Source organism: Haematobia irritans, chromosome 1 (genome assembly GCF_050003625.1).
Source record: "Haematobia irritans isolate KBUSLIRL chromosome 1, ASM5000362v1, whole genome shotgun sequence".
NCBI classification, from domain to species: domain Eukaryota; kingdom Metazoa; phylum Arthropoda; class Insecta; order Diptera; family Muscidae; genus Haematobia; species Haematobia irritans.
The window spans coordinates 278,372,733-278,400,110 of NC_134397.1; the positions used below are offsets into that span (position 1 = coordinate 278,372,733).

At 32.3% G+C, this 27,378-nt stretch overlaps 2 protein-coding genes across 5 annotated transcripts; one reads left to right on the plus strand and one right to left on the minus strand.

Moving 5' to 3' along the window:
• Window positions 1-545: 545 nt before the first annotated feature.
• Window positions 546-14,902, plus strand: LOC142226034 (cytoplasmic aconitate hydratase-like). The gene is made up of 11 exons (XM_075295892.1): window positions 546-767; window positions 874-966; window positions 7,945-8,114; window positions 8,280-8,495; window positions 8,659-8,863; window positions 9,072-9,374; window positions 9,438-9,655; window positions 13,073-13,727; window positions 13,783-14,215; window positions 14,270-14,555; window positions 14,617-14,902. The coding sequence occupies exons 1-11, from the start codon at window positions 761-763 to the stop codon at window positions 14,725-14,727; spliced, it is 2,697 nt and encodes an 898-aa protein (XP_075152007.1). The 5' UTR covers window positions 546-760; the 3' UTR covers window positions 14,728-14,902.
• Window positions 14,903-15,405: 503 nt separating this feature from the next.
• On the minus strand, window positions 15,406-19,598 carry LOC142226042 (solute carrier family 25 member 44). Of its 4 annotated transcripts, none has more exons than XM_075295901.1 (4): window positions 19,472-19,598; window positions 17,987-18,857; window positions 17,792-17,919; window positions 15,406-16,559 (listed from the first exon to the last, which is right to left on the minus strand). In XM_075295901.1, exons 2-4 carry the CDS (start codon window positions 18,672-18,674, stop codon window positions 16,368-16,370), a joined length of 1,008 nt encoding a protein of 335 aa, XP_075152016.1. In that variant the 5' UTR covers window positions 18,675-18,857; window positions 19,472-19,598; the 3' UTR covers window positions 15,406-16,367. The 4 variants fall into 4 exon arrangements, with proteins under 4 accessions (XP_075152016.1, XP_075152021.1, XP_075152035.1 ...); XM_075295906.1 differs by having other exon boundaries at window positions 19,409-19,528; XM_075295920.1 differs by lacking the exon at window positions 19,472-19,598 and adding an exon at window positions 19,054-19,267.
• Between the last annotated feature and the right edge of the window lie 7,780 nt (window positions 19,599-27,378).

Here is a 27,378-nt window from a genome sequence, read left to right on the forward strand (position 1 = left end):
AATTGTGTTTCTCTAACTCGATTCGTTCGCATTTTGTCGAACTGAAATGTCAAAACCACTCAGTTGCTAAAGACCTTTCGTTTCGTGGAAAAGGCATTTATAAATAAGGAAAAACTTAATAATTGATAAATTGATTAAAGCTTTCAATGTAAATATGTGATACTGCGCTGTATGCGCTTTACAGACTATCAGTTATTCCGGACGGAATGTCGGTGTTTGTAAAGAATCTTACAGTGTGTCGGATCGATACGACTTGTCGGCGATCACAAAATATTCGGTAAATGTGTTATCGATCCCATAAACATGCAGCAGTATCGATTATGCCTTCGGACTTAACTTATAATGTGCACAATATATGGGATATGTTCGACGCGAGCACTGTCGTCCGGAATAACTGATAGTCTGTAAAGCACATAAAGCGCATTAAAATCAATTTCGCTTTCCTGCTGTCGTTATCGCTGTGTTTGATATGTTGGACTTTCGTAAGTATACAGTGCAAAAACTGCCATCTCTGGTAAACTATTTGTCTCTCTTTGGTAATCAATCGTCATTCACAATTGTGCACGTATTGGAATCACATCCATCAGTATCTCAGACCGGGAGTTGGATCTTTTTTTGTAATATATCTTTAAATCAGTTGGAAGTTACGTGGCAAATTTCTCCAGTTTTATTTTGCATTTGTGGTGCAGCCAAATCTACATAAAATCACATTTATAGTAGAGTTTTAACACAGAATATATTAGTGTGTAAAAAGACAATCATGGCCGGTAAGGGATAGTTAAAATAAACATCATGACTTCATTTTTATGATTTTAGATAAATAGTAAATAGTGAAAATTATATAATTTATTTTTTTTTAATTATATATTGCAGGTCCAAATCCTTTTGCGCAGTTTCAAAAATCATTTGTCGATGGCGAGGTCGCATATAAATACTTTGACTTGGCCTCAATAGATCAAAAGTATGGTGAGTATGAGTATGGATAGTTCGACTTTATCGAAGTAGTTGTTGCATTGCCCAGCGGCGATCCAACAACTACTAGTGAGGCCTGATTTGAGTTGTAGGACAAGGGTTTAACACACAGAATTGCTTAAAACTAAAAAATACAAATAAGTGACGATGGGCGTGACTTCATTTTTTTAAATATTTTATTGAGTCTTAAGTCCTTTTTTTTAGACCTACATCATTTCTATCGCGTGTTGTTAACACTAATCCCGCAATGAAACCATGTGTAAAAACATATGAAGTTGGGATGGGTAACTTCAACAAAATCAGCATTCAAATGAGGCCTCCTAGAGCATTTTCCGCCGCTGGATTAGCTTATAAATATTTATCAGTCAAGAAATGTTAACATGAATTTCCATAGCTTGCTTGCTACGATGTAGATCGATAGGTGTGTGTGCGTATATTTGGAAGTGAACTTTAAACATATGGAAATTCGAATTATTTGGAGAACAGAAATATATCAATTTGCTTTGGCTTAGACCGATGAGCGACAGTATGAAGATGTTAAAAATATTCTACCGTTACCTTTGTTATTCCCTCGTCTTATTCTACAAGTTACAAGTTATAATTTAATTTAAAAGCTGCGAGATTTTGTTGTTGATCTAAGAAAGTGAAAGCGATCTATAGGTACGTACATCTTGCTTTGATATGAACAATTTACCATTTCCTGAGGAAGGGAAAGAAGAGGCGGAAGTATATGAGCATGAGGTGATAACGACAAAATTTCAATTTCCTCTCTTCAATCACACAATGGGAGATTCAATTGTCTTTTATTTATTTTTATGCCCACCACCATAGAATGGTGACGGGGGTATAATAAGTTTGTCATTCCGTTTGTAACACATCGAAATATCGATTTCCGACTATATAAAGCATATATATTTTTGATCAGGGAGAAATTTTAAGACGATATAACGATGTCCGTCTGTCTGTCTGTTGTAATCACGCTACAGTCTTCAATAATAAAGCAATCGTACTGAAATTTAGCACAAACTCGTCTTTTGTCTGCAGGCAGGTCAAGTTCGAAGATGGGCTATATCGGTCCAGGTTTTGGTATAACCCCCATATAGACCGATCTCCCGATTTGGGGTCTTGGGCTTATAGAAACCGTAGTTTTGATCCGATTTGCCTGAAATTGAAAATCTAGAGGGATTTTAGGACCATAAAGAGGTGTGCCAAAAATGGTGAGTATCGGTCCATGTTTTGGTATAGCCCCTATATAGACCGATCTCCCGATTTTACTTCTTGGGCTTATAGAAACCGCAGTTTTTATCCAATTTGCCTGAAATTGGAAATGTAGAGGTATTGTAGGACCACAAATACGTGTGCCAAAAATTGTGAGTATCGGTCCATGTTTTGGTATGGTCCCCATATAAAACGACCTCCCTATTTGCGGTCTTGGGCTTATAGAAACCGTAGTTTTTATCCAATTTGCCTGAAATTGGAAATCTAGAGGTATTTTAGGACCATAAAGAGGTGTGTGAGTATCGGTCCATATTTTGGTATAGCCCCCATATAGACCGATTTCCCGATTTTACTTCTTGGGCTTCTAGAAAGCGTAGTTTTTATCTGATTTGCCTGAAATTGTAAATATTCTGGTATTTTAGGCTCACAAAAACGTGTATCGGATTAAGTTTTTATCGGTCCATTTGGTAATGCCTCCATATAGACCGACTTCACTTCTTGAGGGTGTAGAAGGCGCACTGATCATGAAAATTGCTTGAAACTCAATGTAAAATTTCCAGATTTTACTTCTACAGATTTAAGATTTCAAATCAAGACGTTATTTTATAATTTTCTTGCACACTTACAAGAGATGTTAATGATTCCTCTTAAACTCAAACAAAAATGGTTCTTATAAATCCAGAATCTGATATAGTCCTCATAGGTGAAATCTTTAAATTTATCTTCGGGAAGTGTCCTCAAGCCCTCCTGAAATTTCAAAGGAAACCCTAATATTTGGTTCATGGTGGTGGGTATTTAAGATTCGGCCCCGCCGAACTTAGTGAAAACACTTGTTTTTTTTTTTTTAATAATTTCATATTGAATAGCTCTGCGCATCAAACCAATAAATTATTAAATGTAAAATGTCTCTCGTTAAACCTATAAACCTATGCAAATAAACGTACGACATAAATTACTGGTCGTTATAGGATGTTATGTTTAAATTTTGGGTAATTTTGGCAAACTTTACATCTTTAAATGACAAGTAGATGGCGAAATCCAGCCTGTTGTTCATGGGCAGTGTATATCTTTCGAAGACCTTAATGTATATCGTTATCACAAGAACAAACCAAGATATACGTTACTATGTCATTGAAGAGTCCAATAGGCATTTAGCCTTCAACAACAATTCGTAACTGATGACAATGTTGATGGGATCAAACTTTCGAGATTCTAGAACAAAACTTTCTTAATATACTTTATTCGGCCTGAGCCATTCAGGTATTCATGCTTCCATAAATTATCAAGTTTTTCTAGTTTTTAGTAAGAAATTTTAGAATCTAATTTGGTCAAAAATCGGGAAAATTTAGAAAAATTCTTATGTTGGAGAACATATAACATTTATCGGGCTATAATGCTTTCGTTAGTTTTTCATGTCTCTAATTTTACCTGTTTTCTTCGTTTCAACCAAACTATTACCGAAATTCCAATTTATTTTTAAACCTTTCTTCTTTCACATTATGTGGTTTATTATTTTTGGCGCTGAGTCTACTAATGACTATTTATTCTAATAAAAATATATTGTATCAAATACAAAAGCATAATTCAAACGAAGATCTTTATACAAATGCTAAGGCATTAGCATATCAGGGCAAAAAAATACTAACTTGATTAAAACTAAAAATGCTAATAATTGGTATGGTGTGATTTTTTTTTTGAAATACTTTATTCAGTCTTAACTCCTTTTTATTAGACCTACATTACTTACAATTTCTGGGTAACTTCAAGAAATCAGAACTCCTAATAGAATTCTCCGCCGCTGGATTAGCTTATAAATATTTATCAGTCAAGAAATGTTAACATGAATTCCCATAGCATAAGATGTATATCGATAGATGTGCGTATATTTGGAAGTGAACTTTAAAATTTGGAAATTCGAGTTATTTGGAGGACAGAAATATATATTACTTTGCTTTTATTACAAGGAAAAATAATATGTCAAAAATACTTTACAATTATCTTTGTCAAAAATACTTTACAATTATCTTTGTTAAAAATACTTTATAATTATCTTTGTTATTCTCTCGGCTTATTCAAAAAAGTAATAATTATATTTAAAAACTATTTAAAAGCGCGAGCTTGTGTCGCTGAACTAAGAAAGTGATCTAAAAGTACATTCATCTTGTGAACAATTTACTATTTCCTGATTAAGGGAAAGAAGAGGCGGAAGTATATGAGAATGAGGTGATGAGGTGATAACGACAAGTTCTAAATTCCTCTCTTCAATAACACAATGGGTGATTCAATTGACTTTTTTTGTTTATTAATTTCAACTTGAATAGTTGAACAAGAAAAAAAATAAGAAATACGTTACTATGTCATTGAAGAGCCCAATAGGCATTTACCCTCCGGTAATATTAAACTTTCAACTTTTGGGATCAAACTTTCGAAGGGAACATTCTTGATATAGTTCAATCGCCCTAAACCCCTCTAAAATGTTCCCTTTTACAGCAAAAATAACCTGCTTTCACTTTATAAAGGTATTAGTGGTTTAGAATTTTGTACGCTGTGTCTACTAATGACTGAATATTGTTTCTTATATTCTATTAAAAGAAGCTTGTTGTTAATATCTTATTGACAAAGCTTAATTCACACGAATATCTCGATAAACATGCTTTAAATATGATAGGAGTTCTTATCTACGAGTGCAAAAATTATTCTTTGCAAATGCTATCCAAATCAACAGATGAAATTAACTATTTTTATCTCTATTTCAAAAAAATAAATGTCATTTGTGTTCGGAAATAAGTAGTTTCTCTATACATATTCATTGGTTCATAAAGTTTTGACTCAAACCCAAAGAAAAATCCAACTATAATTACTATTTTTTTTTCTGATTGATCCAATTATTTTTTAATTGAAATGTCTTCATTTACGAAAATGGTATTATCAATCACAGTTTTAATTGGACATAAAAAATACTTGATTAAAAAATTAATTGATTTCATTAGCAAATTTCAATTAATTTTTTAATTAAAAAAGGTGACTATTTTCAATTTCTTTCTGTATTGACTTAGTGTTTTTAGTTTTATTAACAAATAATTGTTTGGAATAAATTTCAAAAATGATCACCTTTTTTTTAGCTGACTTAGTCTTCCGAGTTTGATTAAAAAGTTAATAAAGGGTGATTCTTTTGAGGTTAGGATTTTCATGCATTAGTATTTGACAGATCACGTGGGATTTCAGACATGGTGTCAAAGAGAAAGATGCTCAGTATGCTTTGACATTTCATCATGAATAGACTTACGATCTGCCACAACGTCGAATTTTCAGTGAATGGGCCCTAGAAAAGTTGGCAGAAAATCCGCTTTTTTATCGACAAAATTTTGTTCAGCGATGAGGCTCATTTCTGGTTGAATGGCTACGTAAATAAGCAAAATTGCCGCATTTGGAGTGAAGAGCAACCAGAAGCCGTTCAAGAACTGCCCATGCATCCCGAAAAATGCACTGTTTGGTGTGGTTTGTACGCTGGTGGAATCATTGGACCGTATTTTTTCAAAGATGCTGTTGGACGCAACGTTACGGTGAATGGCGATCGCTATCGTTCGATGCTAACAAACCTTTTGTTGCCAAAAATGGAAGAACTGAACTTGGTTGACATGTGGTTTCAACAAGATGGGGCTACATGCCACACAGCTCGCGATTCTATGGCCATTTTGAGGGAAAACTTCGGAGAACAATTCATCTCAAGAAATGGACCGGTAAGTTGGCCACCAAGATCATGCGATTTGACGCCTTTAGACTATTTTTTGTGGGGCTACGTCAAGTCTAAAGTCTACAGAAATAAGCCAGCAACTATTCCAGCTTTGGAAGACAACATTTCCGAAGAAATTCGGGCTATTCCGGCCGAAATGCTCGAAAAAGTTGCCCAAAATTGGACTTTCCGAATGGACCACCTAAGACGCAGCCGCGGTCAACATTTAAATGAAATTATCTTCAAAAAGTAAATGTCATGGACCAATCTAACGTTTCAAATAAAGAACCGATGAGATTTTGCAAATTTTATGCGTTTTTTTTTTTTAAAAAGTTATCAAGCTCTTAACAAATCACCCTTTAGTATCAATTAATTTTTTAACTAAAAATTTTAAAATATCCAATCATTGACTCAATTAACTTAATGTTTCTATCTTGATTAAAAAGTTAATTGTATCTATGAGTTTATTAATTAAAACAATTTTCAACTTCTCTTTCAACATTTTAATTGGAGATATTTTGGTGATATTTTTTCTGTGTAAGAAAGCGATAAATCGTATGGACACTATTACTAGAATATTATTTCATCTAATGATAAATCAGTTAAATTTTTAATTGAACCAATGAAGAAATTAATCGAAAGTGCCGAAGAAATCAATTGATTTTTTAATCAAGTATGCTTTTTATTTCTAATTAATTGCTACAATCATTATAATTTTGGTAAATTACTATAATTTACAAAAAAAATAACGAGGTGGAATCCGATCACCAGACCAAAAATTTAAAAATACTCATTCTTGAAAAATATATATTTTTTCATACAAATGAAACTTATTCGAATTCGAGTGACTTTTCGTTCGAATAAGGTTTCGTACGACTTACTAGTACATTAATGTTTTTTTTTTTTTTTAATTTTCTTTTGTTAAAAATGAAGAAAAATGAGAAAAATATTAAAGCAGTGGTAAAAACATCACGTAGATAAAAAACAATACACTCAATAACAATAAACAAGAGACAAGAATTTTAAAAGTTTTTGTGTATGCAATTCCACATAATGCTAAAATTTGATTTACTTATACGTGTCGAATTCGCATATTTTAAGATAAGAATTCTTATTGATTGATGCTACAATAATATATTCAATTGGCGGCTCATTGAATTTGCTATTGGCACGTTGGTTTCATTAATATTGCTAGGCTTGTTGCGATTTTTTTAAGTTTAGTCTATGTTCCTACCACTGAGTATGGCGGTACAGTATAGAAAATCTCTCACCACCACTTCAATATAAAACTTCACTTCCTTTAGTGTTTACATATAAGAAAGATCTCAAAATAGGTGTAAGGTATGTAAATAACTTAGGACTTCACCTACTGTTGTAATGTGGTATTAACGCGTTCGTTATTGTTCTTCAGCATTTTTCTTCCGATTTTTTTTAAACTTTTTTTATCGATAGTTTGGAAAATATTTTTTTTACCATGTTATGGGCTTATTTTGATGATTATATATATTTTTTTATTTTTTCCTATTTTTGTTTATGGCTGGGGAGCCACTTTAATACTGCAGGAATAATATTATAAATGTATATAGAATAATTTGAGTACTTGACTTTATAAATATAATAATAATTACTCAGGATTTGTCATAAGTAATATAAATTAATTGGCCTTATAGGCTTTGTATTAGGAAAAATGTTGAAATAAATAAAAAAAAAAAAAATAAAAAAAATATTCCTCCTCTGATCGTGTCCTTGATATTAGCTTATGACGGTCTATGTTGGCTTTATCTGGACAACTTAAAAAAATATTAGAGCTCAAAGCTGGAACATATCTCTTAATGACGAATTTCTCCGACAATATTTACGTTCCAATGAATTTGCACGTAAATTATAGACTAGGTTCCAAACAGATTATAACAAAGTATTCTTTATTTTAAAAACGGAAAAAAGTCCATTAAATTAAACAAAATTTCAAATTCACCTAAATTTGTGATTACATGTCTTTATAAATACTTGATTTTGTACAGACCAATTGCCTTATTCGATTCGTGTTCTATTGGAATCGGCCGTGCGTAACTGTGATAATTTCCATGTCCTGGAAAAAGATGTACAAAGTATTCTAGGTTGGACTCCAGACTTGAAGCAAGGAGAAAATGATGTAGAAGTTTCGTTCAAACCAGCCAGAGTTATTCTCCAGGTATGTTTCGGAAAATTTTGAAAATGGAAATATACATGAAATGATATCGAAAATATTAAAATATAAATGGAATAATAATTTCCAAATCATTTTTTGTAGTATGCAAAAAAAATGTTTCTTTCCCCAAAATGTTTTTTTTTACATTCGTTTGTGTTTTTATTTTAGGATTTTACTGGTGTTCCTGCAGTCGTTGACTTTGCCGCTATGCGTTCTGCTGTGTTTGGGTTAAAAGGCGATCCAGAAAAAATAAATCCCATTTGTCCTGCTGATTTGGTTATTGATCATTCCGTACAAGTAGATTTTTCACGTACCTCAGATGCTTTGTCTAAGAATCAGAATTTAGAATTTGAACGTAACAAAGAACGTTTTACATTCTTGAAGGTTAGATATATACTTCCGTGTACCAGATCATAGCTTCTGATTTATACAAACTAACGTTTTTTTACTTTATACATACAATTATTTATTGGGTTTTTAAAACTGCTTTTTTAATTAAACTTTTTTTGGTAAGAAAGAATTAATTGATTAATTTTTGTCTATGTAGTGGGGTGCCCGTGCATTCAACAACATGTTAATTGTACCTCCTGGTTCAGGAATTGTTCATCAGGTTAACTTGGAGTATTTGGCTCGCGTTGTCTTTGAAGCTGATACTGATGGTGGAAAAATGTTGTATCCCGACAGTGTTGTTGGTACAGATTCACACACTACAATGATAAATGGTTTAGGAGTGCTTGGATGGGGCGTTGGAGGTGAGTCAGTTGCAGTATAAAAACTAAAACTTTATGCAAAGAAGATGGATTGCGACACGAATCAATAAACGTAGCGCTTTCTGTATCGCCAAACCCATTCTGGTGCATGGTTATTAAGATGAGAGGATCCCACAAAATGAAATCTTTTAAAAATTTTTAATATTTAGAATTATTAAACTTTAAACATTGCTATTATTGATATATGCAGGTATTGAAGCGGAGGCAGTGATGTTGGGACAATCTATATCTATGTTGTTACCTGAAGTTATTGGTTATAAGCTTATTGGTAAACTGGGGCCCCTCGTTACATCCACTGATCTCGTTCTAACGATAACAAAACATCTACGCCAATTGGGAGTTGTGGGTAAATTTGTTGAATTTTACGGTCCCGGTGTTGCCGAACTTTCCATAGCCGATCGTGCAACTATCAGCAATATGTGTCCTGAATATGGAGCAACAGTGGGATATTTCCCAATCGATGAAAATACTTTGAACTATATGAAGCAAACCAGTTAGTACACTAATCTTGATATTAGTGCAAAGTATAAACATTTTTTAATGCTTTCCACTACAGATCGTCCTGCGAAAAAAATTGAAATCATCAGAAAATATTTGCAAGCCACTCATCAATTGCGTGACTTTTCAAATGAATCGCAGGATCCCAAATTCACACAAACAATAACACTTGATTTGAGTACGGTTGTGACATCAGTATCAGGACCAAAACGGCCTCACGATCGTGTATCGGTATCCGAAATGAAGAAGGATTTCCAATCCTGTTTAGTTAGTCCCGTAAGTATTGTTTATGTTGCTTTAATTTCGTTATTATGAGATAAACAAAGCCCAGTGATGCTATCATATCATTTTCAATATTTATTGTCATTATGAAATTCGACAAAACTGAACTTGGTGTATCCCATAAAGTGAAACTTCTACACTGGTTGTATTCACTTTCACATTAATCCACATTTTTGTTTTAATTGCGGTTTACAAAGCGCCTTTAGAACACAGAGCTATCAAAAGAAACAGCAACTGTGATATATCAGATATTTATGGGTGCTATAAAATCACGGCTACTATTTCCTTAGATAACTCGATATAATGTTGTCAGTTTTCTACATCCCACATACGAACACATACTTCACATTGCCAAATTAAACAACAAAAAATATTGATTCGAGCTTTATAAGATCCTTTGCTATCGTTCTTATAACTTGCCATTGCAAGCTCGTCACGTTATTACAGACTAGATTAAACTAAACGTTCCATTAGTTATTGCCAATACATTGCCTTCTTATAAGCTTTGCGTTCAATGCCATCATTATTTTTTGTACTTATTCAATGGCCTCATGTTACCCCGTTGGCAATTTTGTTGGTTTATTTCTTACCAGTGGACAATTGCAACAAAACCAATAACCACTAGCACTTTAATGCATAGGTAGGCATTAAATTTCATTTATTGTTATTATTACAAATCAACAGAAATAAAATCTTGCTTAAGTATGGAAATTTATCCATTTCAGGTCTTTGAAATTATTCTGTTCATATTTTTTCTATGTGGATTTTCACTTCTCGATTTTACTTTTTAGATCACTTAGTTTTTTTTTGCTGGAATGCTTGCTTAACACTTTCCAAGCAAAGTAATTCAGGTTTAAGCCAAGGAGATATTGTAAAGCTACATAGAACTTTTTGGTTTGTATTATTATGCATGTCTACAGTGGTGTTGTCAACTAAATGGTTAAAAATTTCTCTTAAAATTTTTGATTAAAACATCATTCATATAGTCATTGGAAAAAGTATTTTATAACAATTTTGTATATATTTCTAAAACTTATTCTTACCTTGTTGTATTTTTAAATTCATCGATTAAATGTGCGCTTTTCTCATAACAAAGATTTTATCCCATCCATGATTCTTTATGAGATCGCAATGAAAGAGAAATTTCAGCACAAATTTAGGATGCGCTTGAGAAACGCACTGAGTATGTGCGGATGTATTTTTTCCTCCAAGAACATTCGATAGTCGTATAATAATGAGAAAGAAGACCTATAGGATTGAGAACAATGTAGAAAATCGGGGAGATACTATTCCTGCTGAAGGCTTTATCCTGTTCATGAATTCTGTGACATTCGTTCACTTACTTGATTACGCTTTACAAATTTATTGTAAGGTCATGCAAATCAAAGTATATGTTTTACCTAAGGAGAACTATTGGATTTGTATGTATGTTATGGTTCGTATATATTATAGTAGAATTTCAAATGAGAGAAATAAGCTTGCAATTAATTCAAAAACGAGCTGCCAACATACGTTGTCCAGATTTAAATTAACTGTTTTGGTTTCTCGATTCTTCTCTTATTGAGGCTCTTCCATATATTTTAACCCTTAAATGCACAAGGTCACGATTTTTTTTTAATAGTGGTTGTATCTTAAAAATACGGTGCGATTTAAACTAATTTTTTATTTACAAATATTCATAGAATTCGGTCAAAAGTTTAATAGGTAAGATTTTTTTCTGGTTGTATCTTAAAAGATACAGTGCGCATTTAAGGGTTAAAGCTTGTCCATGTCGATTTCTGTCACTACTCACAATTTTTTAATTCAATCACGAAATTAATTGATCCAATTAATTTTTTATTTGAAATGTCTTCAATCACGAAAATTATAGTTTCTATATATAAATTATAGTTTCTATAATTACTTTCATTAATAATTTCATTAATTAAAAATTTAATTGATGTCGATTAACTGACTTAGTGTTTGTGTGTTTGTCTTTCGAGTTCCATTATAAAGTTGATCGTACCAATTATTTTTTTAATTTAAAAATTTTCTTTAATTGGCTAAATTTAATGTTTCTAGCTTGATTTAATTATATCCATTAAGTTTTTAATTGAAAAACTTTTAATTTTTTTAATTGAAATATTTTGGTGATATTTTATTCTGTGCAGCGATCCGGTGTGGTCAAATAGTAATTGGATTAGTAGTGACAGGCCTGTTATATCTGAGGTAAAATTCCTTTTGTATTTGTTAATAAAAGACTCGTATTTAAAATTTTTAATAAAATATGAGAGCAGCATAACATTCAATATACTCTCCCATAATTTACGCTCTAGGGCATCCTGGAGAGACGGGTTCTGTTGAAAACGTTAGACTCCTGAATCATGGTGATACGAATATCTCTCCCTTACATTGTAAATCAGAAAAAATTATTATTTTCCAAGTTTGTTTTATTTTTCGTTACAAACTTTGCTTTCACAACACTTGAAGAAACTTTCACAACACTTGAAGAAACTTTTGGAGGAAAAAATAGAAATACAGTGAAACTTCTTAAAAATGGGCACGGGTGGTCGCCTAATTTGCTTTTTTCATATTTGGGAGGTGTCAACTTATGATAGGTTAATTTTAATATGACAATATAGCAAACGTCTCACGAAAGTTATCCACGTTTCAAAGTGTCCAATTTTGAGAGTTTTCACTGTATTCCAAATATATTATATAATTTTGTAAAAGATTTTAGAATAGAACATTATATTATGTTATATCCGGTAACAGTATAATTTCAGTGCTTTCAGTAAATTATGACTAATTTCGCTTTTCCATCATTATATGCTGGTTCAAAAAAATATTCTTCCTATTATTACTAACACATTTCTCTGAATGTACGTTAATGATATTACTTGTTGTGGTCTTTGTTGCTTTATATACAGCCCACACATTTAAATTTCATATTAGCTACGTAAACATTTTGAATGTTCCATAAGATGTCTCAAAAAATGTTGGAGAACATTTTCAATGATACTAAATTACGAAAGTGTTTATAATGTGTGTAAACATAGATAAGGGGTATATCCTATGTTTGAATCAGGATACACGTATCCAAGTTCATTGTATTGATATACAACCCCGCTAAACAGCTAAAATGACAAATAATCAAATACATGATTTCGCAATGTATTTTCAAGGGATCTTTATGGAAAACTTCTATGGATAATGTTAATTGTCAAATATTGGCAAAAGAGCAAAACTTCCGCTAAATTTGCAAATGATTGAAAAAAAAAATCACTGACCTACTACTTTTTTGTTTCCATGTGCAAAAAAAAAAAAAAAAAAGAATGTCATTGAACTTTAACTATAATGGAAGTAAACGTATATGTATGCAAGGCCTTCTGCTTAATAAACAATTTGTTTTTATGTATCTTCTAATTTTAGGTTGGATTTAAAGGTTTTGCGATTCCATCTGATGCTATGGGAGCATCAGGACAATTCCAATGGGATGATGGAAAGAGCTATACTATCAAACATGGTTCTGTTGTTATTGCAGCCATAACAAGTTGCACAAACACTTCCAATCCTAGCGTCATGTTGGGTGCTGGAATGTTAGCCAAGAAGGCAGTTGAGAAGGGTTTGAGTATTATGCCATATATCAAAACGTCTTTATCTCCCGGCTCTGGAGTGGTGACATACTATTTGAAAGAATCTGGAGTTATACCATATTTAGAAAAATTGGGTTTCAATATTGTCGGCTATGGATGTATGACATGTATTGGTAATTCTGGTCCCTTGGACGAAAACGTTGTTAACACAATTGAGAAGAATGGATTGGTGTGCTGTGGAGTTTTATCTGGAAATCGTAATTTCGAGGGTCGTATTCACCCAAATACTAGAGCCAATTACTTGGCAAGCCCTCTATTGGTAATAGCTTATGCAATTGCCGGACGAGTCGATATCGATTTTGAGACTGAACCTTTGGGTACAGATGCTAATGGCCAAAACGTATTTTTGCGTGACATTTGGCCCACACGTTCTGAAATTCAAGAAGTTGAGAATAAGCATGTAATTCCAGCAATGTTCCAGGAAGTTTACAGTAAGCTAAAAAAAGATACTTTAAATTAAATTAATAATAAAATGTGTTATTTTAGGTAAAATTGAACAGGGTTCTGAAGACTGGCAGACGTTGGAAGTATCGGAAGAAAAATTGTATCCTTGGAACGAGGATTCAACATATATCAAACGTCCTCCCTTTTTTGAGGGTATGACTCGTGAATTGCCGAAATTGAGTAGCATTGAGAGTGCTCGTTGTTTGCTATTCCTGGGTGACAGTGTAACAACTGATCACATTTCTCCGGCTGGCTCCATTGCACGTAACTCTCCGGCTGCCCGTTTCCTTTCTGAGCGCAAATTGACACCAAAGGACTTCAATTCATATGGTTCGCGACGTGGAAATGATGCCATTATGGCACGTGGAACCTTCGCCAACATACGTTTGGTTAATAAATTAATTACAAAAACCGGTCCTCGTACCATACACATTCCAAGTCAAGAGGAAATGGATATTTTCGATTGTGCTGAAAGGTAAACGATTTTGTTAAAATCATAGATCTATATTTTATTTCCCACTATCTGTAGATATCGTGAAGAGGGAACTCCCTTGATTTTGGTTGTAGGCAAAGATTACGGCAGTGGATCTAGCCGAGATTGGGCTGCTAAAGGTCCCTTCCTTCTGGGTATTAAGGCTGTTATTGCCGAGTCTTATGAACGTATTCATCGTTCCAATTTAGTTGGTATGGGAATTGTTCCATTACAATTTTTACCTGGTCAAAATGCCGAAACCTTGAATTTGAATGGTCGTGAGAAATTCAACATAAGCCTTCCAACAGATAACATCAAACCGGGACAAAAGATTCAAGTTGAGGTATAGTACAATGTTTTACATAATTGTGGATGTTTGTCATTTTCTGAACTTTATATTGTAGGCTGATGGCAACGTGTTTGAAACTATTTTACGTTTCGATACGGAAGTCGATATTGAATATTATCGCAATGGCGGTATCTTGAACTACATGATACGTAAAATGTTGAACTAAGTTTAAAAATAACGCCAATATAACGAACACATACAGCTATATATTATAGATTTTTAAGATAATATTTTTTATATGTATTTTTATGTTGGAAAAATCTTCAAGATTGAATAAATTAATTATGTATTGGTGATGACAATGGTATAACTAATAAACGTATAATTTATTTTTCTTGAAATTTAATTTTGTCACCCTAATATGCAATAACACTTTGGCAAGTTTTGATAAAAAAATTGATATTATCCTCCCATCAATCAATAATATGGATTTGAAATTTAATTTCATGCAGGTAAACAAATTTAATAACAATCAACAAGACAGTCGGAATAGACGCGATCGTGTGGAGATATTACATTTTTACTGATTAGATTGATATTATTCGATGTGTGATAATTTCTGATTATAATCAAAATTTATCAGGCTTCATTTTTCTTTGTTTGGATTTTAGGTAAATTTGTTTTGTGTACTTTTTAAAATGTTAATATCGACGATCTTTGCGTTAATATTAAAATCAATGCAAGTTGATTTCATAGATAATCGATTTGATGCAGACATTAATTCCTATCATTAACTCTGTTTGGACATTAAGAAGTTAATTTTACCCAAGCTTACCTTTACCAAAAGTCTTGATATAGTTATTCCCCATATTACACAAATACAAAAAAATAACGCTATTCTGAATTCTTTTAATTTTGTACTTTATTACAATATTTTTTGTTCTTGTAACTCTTTTTGTATATTTTTTTTATAAATTATTGTACATAGCTTGTAATTGTTTTACTTTTATTTCAATTTGTCTACTACAGAATAAATCTACATATCGCATCATATCTTCTATATTAGAGTACATTGACTTAAAATTTAACAACATTTACAAAATTTTCTAAATTTTGTTTATTCATTCAATAGGGAAAAGTCAAATGTATGTACGTTGGTTGTAGAAGGGTGGAAATTGTAGCATTGTTTAGCAACGAAAACTTAATACACAGTTAATGCGTATATACAATTTGTTGCAATCCGCTTTAAACTTAACAATATAACAACAATCAATAATAAAACGTTGTCCAAATAAATAATTAGGGTTTGTTTGGCTTTGTTTTAGCGTCATCGAAATATAATTGGCTAATAATAAAGCTGGCTTTAAATTAATAAAATAAAGCTAATTGAATTATATAAAGATAGAAACGATCAACATTTAGGTTATTTACAAAAATATAAAAGATTTGTTTTAGTTTTGGGCGATACACCATCATTGACTGTAGTACTTAAAACTAAAGCTGTTTAAAACAAGGGAAATATAGGAATTTAACTTTAATGGACTACAGATGCTTTTCGAAATAAACCAATAAAGTTTATCAAGGAGTACTATTTATCTTAACATGATGTTGGAAACAGTAACAGCGCGCATGGGATATTCATTGCTGATATTTGTAAATGAACAAACTTAATTTTGATACATGGTACAGCGTTTTGTTTTGTTGCATTGTGTTGAAAATTTTACACAAAAAAATCATTAAATGCATTTCGTATTTATGAATAAAATTATTAATTTATCGTCTGCATATTTGTGCATTCCAGGTTTAAAAGTTGGTGGTGGGTCTGGATTTGAAATTAGTTAGTAGTTATAGTTTTGTCGTTGGCGTTCACCAACGTATTTGGTTTTTATACTGCTCATCAACTGCAATACGTTTAATGGTTTCATATCCTAAAATTATGCTAAAGGAAAAAGCCGCAGATTGAACTAGGCGTGCTGATAATCCTTTGAAAAAACAATTTAGGCCTTCTTCCCGCCATAGTTCTCGGAAAGCTACCCTCATACCATCGAGGCGCTGCACCTGCAAATGAATAATTCAATTCAGTATTTAACGAAATTATTACATACAAATTAAATGAAGTTAAATTAGAAATCAACAATGCCAATTTCGAAATTGTCAAATATAGATGTCGATTTTATATAACCCAAGAATATTGGTAAAGCAGCCTAGATTGGTTGGTTATCTTTACCATAAGTCTACAAAAAAATTATTCTAATGAAATAAAAAATATATTTAGGCAAACTTCAAGCATTTAGCCATTCTTATACAGGACTTTTGCCACCCATGATAGTAGGCATTGTTGTGGTGTCTAGTTTTAAATATATTCTAAGGGCTTGTAATTTATGATACTATGATTCATCATCGTATTGAAAAGAATTGCATTTTATTTAACGCTATTTGATTGAACTGAATCCGAAGCTTAGCTTAGGTTAGGTTAGGTGGCAGCCCGATGTATCAGGCTCACTTAGACTATTCAGTCCATTGTGATACCACATTGGTGAACTTCTCTCTTATTAATGAGTGCTGCCCGATTCCATGTTAAGCTCAATGACAAGGGACCTCCTTTTTATAGCCGAGTCCGAACGGCGTTCCACATTGCAGTAAAACCACTTAGAGAAGCTTTGAAACCATCAGAAATGTCACCAGCATTACTGAGGTGGGATAATCCATCGCTGAAAAACTTTTTGGTGTTCGGTCCAAGCAGGAATCGAACCCACGACCTTGTGTATGCAAGGCGGGCATGCTAACTATTGCACATTGACTGATGGAAAATTTAGCTAAACGATAAAAATGTAAGAGCGCAAATTCGACATTCGATTATTTCTTTAATCCTATTTTGGTCAGAATCAAACGTCGATTTTGTATTTGAATTTGAAGAGTCCAAAATGTCGACATTTGAAATTTTTGGGCAAAAAATCGATTTTTCGTAAAATAGATTTCCCTATGCGAAACGAAAATTCCGCAACGAAGTAAGGATCTGAATTTCATTTGCCTCCAACGTACAATTTTATGAACATTTGTACCATCTGTGCACAATTCCAAGGGGACAAGTTATTCGTCACTCTCATGGGAAACCAAGGCATCACATTGAGAGCTATATGCCTCCATTTGGGAAAGTTAGGAAAAAATCGCACTATATATTTTGTGCTTGTACCAAATGAGAGCACATTCAGAGTGATTGTCGTTTCCAATCATTATTTCCCTTTTTGAGTTTTTTTCTTGAGGCCCATATAAGATTATTGCGTTCATACCTGTAATCTAGCTCTAACTATGTCTAACGGATTGGTGAGTATCGTTGTTGTGAATCCACCCATGCTTCCAGCAACACATTGAATTAGAAGATGCGACACCCACGGTGGGCATATTCGACATAGCTCATCTAAAATTAATCAAAAAAGATTACGGATAAAAATTGATTAGATTAACTAAGTCCTTTTGGATCTTACCTTGATACAAATGATAAAAAGCCCACCACATTGCCGAATTCGGCACATAAGCCATTAAACTAGCAGTATACCCTCGATAAAAACCGCGGAAACCATCTCTTCGCATGATCTCTTTGGCAATATCAACAGATATATTGATACGACTTCGACCGGGACCTGTATCAATACCCAGTGGGTTTAGATCTGCTTTTGCACTACCAGCTGCATGTTGTGCCATCCCCAAAACCATGGCATGTTGAGATATGACATCAAAAGGAACTATAATTGTCTGACCAACTAATGAGGCACAGCCTCCGCCCACAAGAGCTTTGACATTATGGCTAGCGCCCAAATCCTTCAAGATGTGTCGCACTCCTTCATATGTGCTGATATAGAAAACACCAGAAACAATTTGAACGGAAGATATCCAGAAACCTCGATACAATCCGGGAATGCCTTCCGAACGATAAATTTTGTAGGCGCAATCAAACATTCCCTTGTAAACATCGCTTTTGTGTTGCACTTGAAGTTGAGTCTTGATCACCGTCAAGGGAAATAGACAGCAGCGCACAGAAAATGAACTCAACATGGAGAGTGGAAAGAATTTAGCTTTATTCATCATATCCCATTCAATAGTTCTTATGAAGGTATTATCCATATTGTTGCCGGTACTGCCACCGGAAGGCACAGATATCGCACTTCGACTCATTTTTCTTGATGTTTGTGGTCGTATCAAATAATTTTCCACAACTGTGCCTTCACATATAACAACAACCCTGCAGCTGTTACAACTCCGGTCACGAGGAGTTCATATGGGCTGTAGATATGGGATGCAAAAAATGAAAACTTCCTCCTTCGAATACAATAATGCGTACATATACTCAACGACACTCTAGAAATAGAAGGAAATAAACAAATTCTTAATTCTATTATTTGAGCATACATATTTGTATGTATGTAGTATTTTTGTTTTAGATTTCGTTTTGGCCACAAACAAATCAACAAATACACTCCAAGGTGAATAGCCAAATGGCCCTGACAATGGGCAAATAAGGTGGTATAAAAGAACAGACTTTGCACTTGTTTACACTCTATACAATATCAGCGTGCAGTCCAGGAACATTATCCCAAAACTCCTTCAGATGTTACATTCTTCCTTGAACTTATATAATTTGTATAAACATCTTCCTCTGGTGTCTCTGCTACGACAAATGACTTTTGCATCAGCGTCTTACGATGTTGCTCATAATCATGAGTGAAGTAAATCAACCAGCCCTTCCCGCTGCCATCTCTTTTATCGAACATCGATCCGATGGTTGTGTTGTGCGTAAATATGACGACATATTTTGCAATCCTCGACATGTAATGGCTCAATTTCTTCCTACCACTTACACGATACAACCGATTTCACTTTTTGCGGATGTAAACGCAACTACTGCTTACCGTATTTTTCCAAACTGAAAATCTTTTTTTTTTACGAATTTCTGTGATTTTAATTCTCAATACCTTTTATTTTCCAGCAGCAGTCAGTAACAAGCAAAACACTACTTTTGACATTTATCATATGTTGAAATTGACATTCAATGTCAATGCGTTTCGGTGTTACCAGCTTGAAATACAAGTGATTTATACGCTTTACAGGTTATCAGTTATTCCGGACGGAATGTCGGTGTTTGTAAAGAATCTTACAATGTGTCGGATCGATACGATTGTCGGCGATGACTAAATAATCGGTAAATGTCTTATCGATCCCATAAACATACAGCAGTATCGATTATGCCTTCGGTCTTAACTTATAATGTGCACAATATATGGAATATGTTCGACACGAGCACTGTAGTCCGGAATAATACACTTCCACATAATATTCAAACAACAAGTGACATTTTGCAATTTAAAAAGATATTATTTGATAATTTTCGCTTACAGCAGAGGATAAATTTCTATTGAATGCTACATTTATTTACTTTTTTATTTCATTTTTGATTAATAATTTCTCGTTTTTCATATTTGTTCATTTTTTATTGGTTTATTTATTTTTTTTTTTCTATTTATGGTTATTTTTTTTTTGTTTTACCCTATTTCTTACACCTTTCAATTTTTATTTACAATAGTGTAATTTTTATATCAATTCAATTTGAATCGTATATTTTTTTTGTTTTAATTAAAATTTTTTTTTGTTTTAATATAATTTCTTTCAATTTCTTGTCTTTTCCATTTTTATATACATATGTTAAATTTTTTTCATGGATTCACAATATCAAATGTAAATTTACCAAAACTTTTATTCTTAGGTATTATAATGTTATTATTTTATATTAAATGGATAATTGTAACATGTAACTGTATTTATAAGAATCTAATATTCTTGTTGTACATATCATAAATAAAACAATCAATCAATCAAAAAAAACGGATATTCTGTAATGGGCTTTACAGACTATCAGTTATTCCGGACGGAATGTCGGTGTTTGTAACGAATCTTACAGTGTGTCGGATCGATACGACTTGTCGGCGATGACTAAATAATCGGCAAATGTGTTATCAATCCCATAAACATGCAGCAAAATCGATTATGCCTTCGGACTTAACTTATAATGTGCACAATATATGAGATATATTCGACACGAGCCATGTCGTCCGGAATAACTGATAATCGGTAAAGCGCATAAGACATGATTTTGAACTCTTTTATTGGGAGAGCAAGTACAAAGACTGCAGATGGCACTGATAAAAGAACGAATTTGGTAAATTTGTGAAAGGAATTGTTACTAAAATTAAATTACCGATCTCCTTAACACACCTTTTTATGCTAAAAGACTACAACTGCAAAATAAGATTATAAATCTGCAACCTGGAACTAAGAATTGAACTTGATATTCTATGCAGGTAATGTTTAACAAAATTAACTTTTAATTGAACAAAATTAAATTCGAATTATTCTGTTTACTTTCAGAAAAACTAATTTAGCTTACAGGCTGCTGATTTATTGGAAATCTAGGCGCATCTACATATAAGAAGGAACATGCTATCATGGTTATTATTATAAGGAAGATAATGATTTATATACTTTATTTTTTCACCCTATAGTTGTCTATTGATAGTAATTGTATGTATGATTAAAATCAAAAATGTTTTTTTTTGTGTAGGCACATCCAAATTTTTTATCGTTCATAATGGACCAATTTCGTTATGAACGGTACTATGCATTGTATATTTTATTATTTTCATAAGGTTTAACATACACTGAATAAAAATATTGTGAAGCCAAAGATTTTCTGTTAAAAAAAAAAACAGATCGAGTTTAGCTTAGCATAGAAGTCGCATAACGTTCTTGCCTTGTCCAAGACTGGATACAATTTTTAATGAAGTTGTTTTGTCCTTGCAGTTAGTGATTCGGTTTACATGAAAGACAATTTAGTTCGACTAATATCAACTTGGACTAAGATCTTCAAAATTAATGGAATTGTCTTTAAATTTGTTGTCTTTTGGTATCTAGCAAAGCTAAAGAGTATTAAAAAATAGGAAATGTCTTTTAATACTTTATTTTAAAGACGTTTTTATTTGAAACATAGCTTAGTTTCAACTTAAAGTCGTGTCCGAATTAGGAAATTTAAGTTATCGTTAAAACATTTCTAAAGGACTCTGCACTCAAAAAAGCATACCCGGTTCCAAAGATTTTGTCTTTACTCTAATGATTTTGGTATTGATTCCGAGCCAAAGAAGCGGAGAATTCAAGCAAGGATACTTTTAAGACACAACTCTCTTTTAAGTTTGGGTTTTGCGTACTTGATTCTAGGAAGCAAATTTTAATTTTTCGTTTTTTAGTTTTTTTCTTCATATGCTATCAAAGTCATATTTAAAAACGTGTTAACGACAACTACAATTACCAAATTCAGACACGACTTCCAGTAGAAATTATGATATGTTTCAAGTAAAAAACTTAAATGTTGAAAAACATGCCCTATTTTTGAAGACGTTTTTGCTTTGTAGTCAAGGTGCAAAAAGACAACAAATTTAAAGAATTATTAAAGTCAAGTTGACCTTAGACCAAAAAAAGATTCTTTCATGTTATGATACCCATTTTTAAGTCGAATCACTTAATTTTAAGGACAAAATGACTTCATTGAAAAGTTTATGAACTTTTGGACAAGGAAAAAACTTTATATCAGAAAAAAGCGTCTTCTATGCTAAGCAAAATTTGCATTCGTATTTTAAGGACAGTGTGATAGCAATTTTGTTTTTTTTTTTTAATTTTTCAGACCATAGCTGTACACTTGACCTAAACAGAAAATTTTTGGTGTAAATTTTTCACGTCTGTGACGTGTAAAGTGTAGTTCACACCAAAAAGAAAGTGAACCCACCGTGGAAGAAAATGTAGGTTTATTTAAGAAAATTTTAACTAAAATAGTTTTCTAATTGCAAAATGTTATAAATAAGTTAATACTTTTTGTCAAACTTTCTTATTTTTAGTTCACGTCATTAAAGTTAGCAAAAAATTATTCAAATAAGGAACATTTACTCATATTGTGCAAAATTTAGCTAAAATCAACTAATCTTCATGAACTAAAATAAAGTTCAGTTGGCATTAGAGCCCCTTTTTTCTGGGTGCAGAACACATCTTATGTGTGATACCTTACGACAGCAACACATATGGCTACCAGAAAAGGCACGATTGCTATTTTAACCTTTTTTGTAACAATAACAAATCTGTAATTTTCTAATTTTCTAATATCCTATTGTGTATTGAGTAGAACAAATATGTTAACAATGCAATCCCAATTTAGTTTGCAACAATTGATTTTTTTTCATTATTTCGGTTTTAATTTTATAATATGTTATTGTTTTTATGGTCCATGATGTTGCAAAGACAAATGAAAGAGATGTTTCAAGAGCAAAATATTATTTTTTGGTGGGTTACATGGAACACTTTTAACGCAAAACTTTTGTATAGCTGCACCCAGAAAAAAGTGCCTTCAAAACTAAAGGAAAAATGTTTATAAATTTAGTTTAGCCATTTTATTTCCATTAAGTTAAATTTTTGTGTGAAATAATAAAATTTACTTGTTTCAGTAAAAAAATCCTGAACTGAAAGCAGTTAGGAATAGCTCATTAACTAGAATAAGGCATGGAATTTTACTAATACTGTTTTCTTCGCTGGGTATAAGAATTTACTACTGAACACGAAAATTTTATTCACTGATAACATTCGTAAAAATAAACAAAAACCGAACTACAACCAAGTTTCCTCAAATTTAGTAAAATTTCTTATAAGATGATAATTCCGACTTCCTTTATTATAGAAAGCTTATCATACATACGAATAACACTTGGCATAGAAAAATATTTTAGTTCATTCGTACTAAGAAGTATTCAATCATTTTAAAACTTAAGGAGACACACTTGTTAGAATATAGGAAATTTTCCTATATTTCTTTTATCTACCTGTAATCGATACCTGTAATCGATGTAATCGATATCTTTGCGCGTGGGTTGTTTTTTAGATGGAATCGCGTTGTTATGGTATACGGAGTGATTGTTAAAAAATAATTTAGTAAAATAATATAACGAATAACAAATAAAATATATAAAATATTTGTTATTTTAAATTAGTGAGAAAATTTTTCGTTTTTTTGAAAATTATTATTAAACATAAACATTAGCGTAGCTAGACAATTTTCCTAGGGGGGGCTATAGCCCCCCTAGCTAAAAATTTATATTTCATTTATTTATATTTCAATTAATGTTTTATTTCATAAAAATGAATATAAAAAAATTAGACATCAAAATAACTCGAAAATTAATTTATAATAAAGCAAGTAAAAGTAGTTCCACACATTTCCCTGTAAAAAAATTTGGAAGTTCTTCCAAAGACACAACTTTAAAAGCACTTCCAGAAGATGTACTCCCAATGATGTTCTTTATTTTAACTACTCAGGAAGTTCTTTAAATTCAATTTTTTTTAACTTGGTTTTTTCATACTTTTAATGGGAAATTTTAATTTTTTTGTTTCAAATAACTTAAAAACGAAGTAAGAATTCATAAAATGGTACAAATAATTAAAATTTTGTCGAAAAAATTCTAAATCCATTCTGAAAAACTTGTGAATTTTTGAAAATATTTGAGGTCAAACGTTTCCGACAAGCATTAGAATCCATTAAAAATTATAAAAATTACTTATTTGACTAAATATAACAGAATTTTTTTAATTTACAATCAAAACATTGAATTCGGATCACAACTAAAGAAGTGATGCAAATTCAGTGCAACGGTTGTTGAAATGGAGGACTTCCGTCCTATGACAAGCCCATGTCAACGCTTCTTCGCCAATTTTGCACCACTTCCGGATCCAAAAAGGTCATTTTCATTACTTTTTTGGCGACGCTTTTTTGGCTGGGCTTGTTTATGTTTTATAAAAATGGAAGATCGTAAATAGGTTTTCAAATTCTGGGGGGGGTGGCTAACATTTTTCTGGGGGGGTCTAAGCCCCCTCCCCAGAGGCCTTCCTACGCTTATGAACATAAACAAAAAAATAATACGAGTACGTCTATCAATGTTCGTGATGGTGTATAAAGAAAGAATACCCTTCATTCGTCTTCATTTTGGAATCTTCAATTATCAGGTAACATTCATACGGTGACGCTAACCTTTTGTGAACAAATTGGTTTACGATTTTTTATATTTGTAGGTAAATTGTAAAAGGAGGACAAGATCGTTACGCAGCATCTTATTAAAAGTGAAAGGAAGAAGAAAACCATTACGTTTTATAGTTGGTAACATTACATGGAAATTGGAAATAGTGGAATAATAAACTAATATTTCAAGGCCAGTCGATGCTGTTGATTCTTAATTTAAGAAAAAAGTGCCTATATAAATAAATAAAACTGTATTTAAAAAGGTAAGCAGTTCTAATTTTGAAGTAAAAGATTTACCACAAATATGTAAGATTTGTCCAAACGAATGAAAAAAGTTCAATAAAATCATTCCATATATGAATTAAATTCAGTTAACTTTTTTCATTCAGTAGTATAGTGGTACATAAATATAGGAAAATGTTAACTAATATATGGAATGCATTCTACCTAATTTCTACGAAAATCACATCGTTCAAATAAAAATGTCTTTGGCGCTATACGAAGTTCAACTTTCTTCACAATGAGTTCATTTTAACTTAAAGAAGTGGTCACTTTTTCCTGGGTGTGCTTGCCGAAATCAGATACATAATTTCCGAGAAGAGTAAATGGTTGCGTCAAACATGTTACATGTTCCCCGGCCACATTTTGCTCTGGAAAATTGTTTGGGTTATCATATACACTGAAAAAAATATTGTCGTGAGGTCAAAGATTTCATGTCTTTAAAATACGAATGCAAATTTTGGTTACCATAGAAGACGGATTTCTCTAATATAAAGTTTTTTTTCCTTGTCCAAAAGTCGATAAACTTTTCAATGAAGTCGTATTATTCTTATAATTAAGTGATTTCACTTAAAAATGGGTATCATAACATGAAAGAAAAAATGTTTGGGCTAAGGTCAATTTGACTTTAATAATTCAGAAAAATTCTTTAAATTTAATGAAATTGTCTTTGAATTTGTTGTCTTTTTGCATCTTGACTACAAAATATAGGACATGTTTTCCAATACTTTAGTTTAAAGACGTTTTTTACTTGAAACATAGCATAATTTCTACTGGAACTCGAGTCTTAATTTGGAAAATAAAGTTGTCGTTAACTCGTTTTTAAAGGACTTTGATAGCATATGAAGAAAAAAAAGCTGAAAAAGCGAAAAATTAAAATTTGCTTCCTAGAAGAAAGTACACAAAACCCAAATTTAAAAGAGAATTGTGTCTTAAAAGTATCCTTACTTGTATTCTCCGCATCTTTGACTCGGAATCAATACCAAAATTTTTAAAGTAAAGACAAAATCTTTGGAACCGGACATGCTTTTTTTTGAGTGTACAGAGACTCCTGATCTGAACCATACTCATTCAGGATAGTTTGATGTGCTCTTTTGTCTCATATCTAAGTCCCAGTGGTTGATTAGTTATGGTTTCTACTATATTAAATACATACAAAAAAACGTTTAGAAAACGGGTATCGCAAACGTCGAACTAACACATTTTTTGTTCAAACTAACAACATGTTTAAATAACATATCTTAAATAAGACATGTAATGCGAACCATCTTTTCGTAATCTTGCGAACATTTTTCATTTTCGAAAATTGTAATTGGTACCAGGGATCCGGAGCGGTCCATTTTTTTCGCTCCGCTCCGCTCCCGCTCCGGAGAAAAGAAAAACGCTCCGCTCCGAGAAAAAAAAATTGCTCCGCTCCGCTCCACGCTCCGCTCCGCTCCTCTTCGAGAAAATTATAGTTTATTATATAATTATATAATCTGAACCAATTTGAATAATATTTTGCGGGTTTAATTAATACCACAAAAGGTTACCTTGTGCAAAATTTGAGAAAGATCAGTTAAGAAATGAGGCCTCTACGGTCAAAAATAAGGTTATTAGGGGCGAATTTTTCAAAATCGGGCGATACATACATGGGAGCTATATCTACATCTGAACCGATTTCGATGAAATTTTGCACATACAGTTAGTACTATAGTGGACTGGATCTAGCCAACTTTGAGTAAGATCGGTTAGTAAATAAGGGTTCTATGGCCAAATTTGGGAAAATCGGGCTATACATATATATGAGAGCTATATCTAAATCTGAACCGATTTCGATGATATTTCGCACATATGGTTATTGCTATAGAAGATTACATTTAGCAAACTTTGAGTAAGATCGGTTGATAAATAAGGGTTTTATTGCAATATTTAGAAAAATCGGGCGGTACATATATATGGGAGCTATAGCTAAATCTGGGAAAATCGGGCGATACTTATATATGAGAACTATATCTAAATCTGAACCGATTTGGATGAAATTTTGCAGACTTGAAGGGCGATGGAAAAGATTACCTTTTGCCAAATTTGGTGACGATCCGTTTGAAAAAAAAGCGCAACGTGACCCCATTTGTCGAAATCGGGCGATACATATATATGGGAGCTGTATCTAAATTTGATCCGATTTCTTCCAAATTCAATAGCGTTCGTCCTTGTGCGCAAAAAACTCCCTGTACCAAATTTCATCAAAATCGGTTTATAATTGCAACTGGAATCCTGTGAACAAAAAATACATGGACAGACGGACGGACGGACACCAAGCGCTAGATCGACTCAGGAGGTGATTCTGAGTCGATCGGTATATATTTTATGGGGTCTAAAATCAATATTTCTGGTAGGCACATTTTTTGGCCGATCAAACTTATTATACCCTAACCACTATGTGGTTTAGGGTACAATGACTTTAAAACAATGTGTTGAAACATTTTATTAATTTTGAAAATTTTTTCAGAAATATTA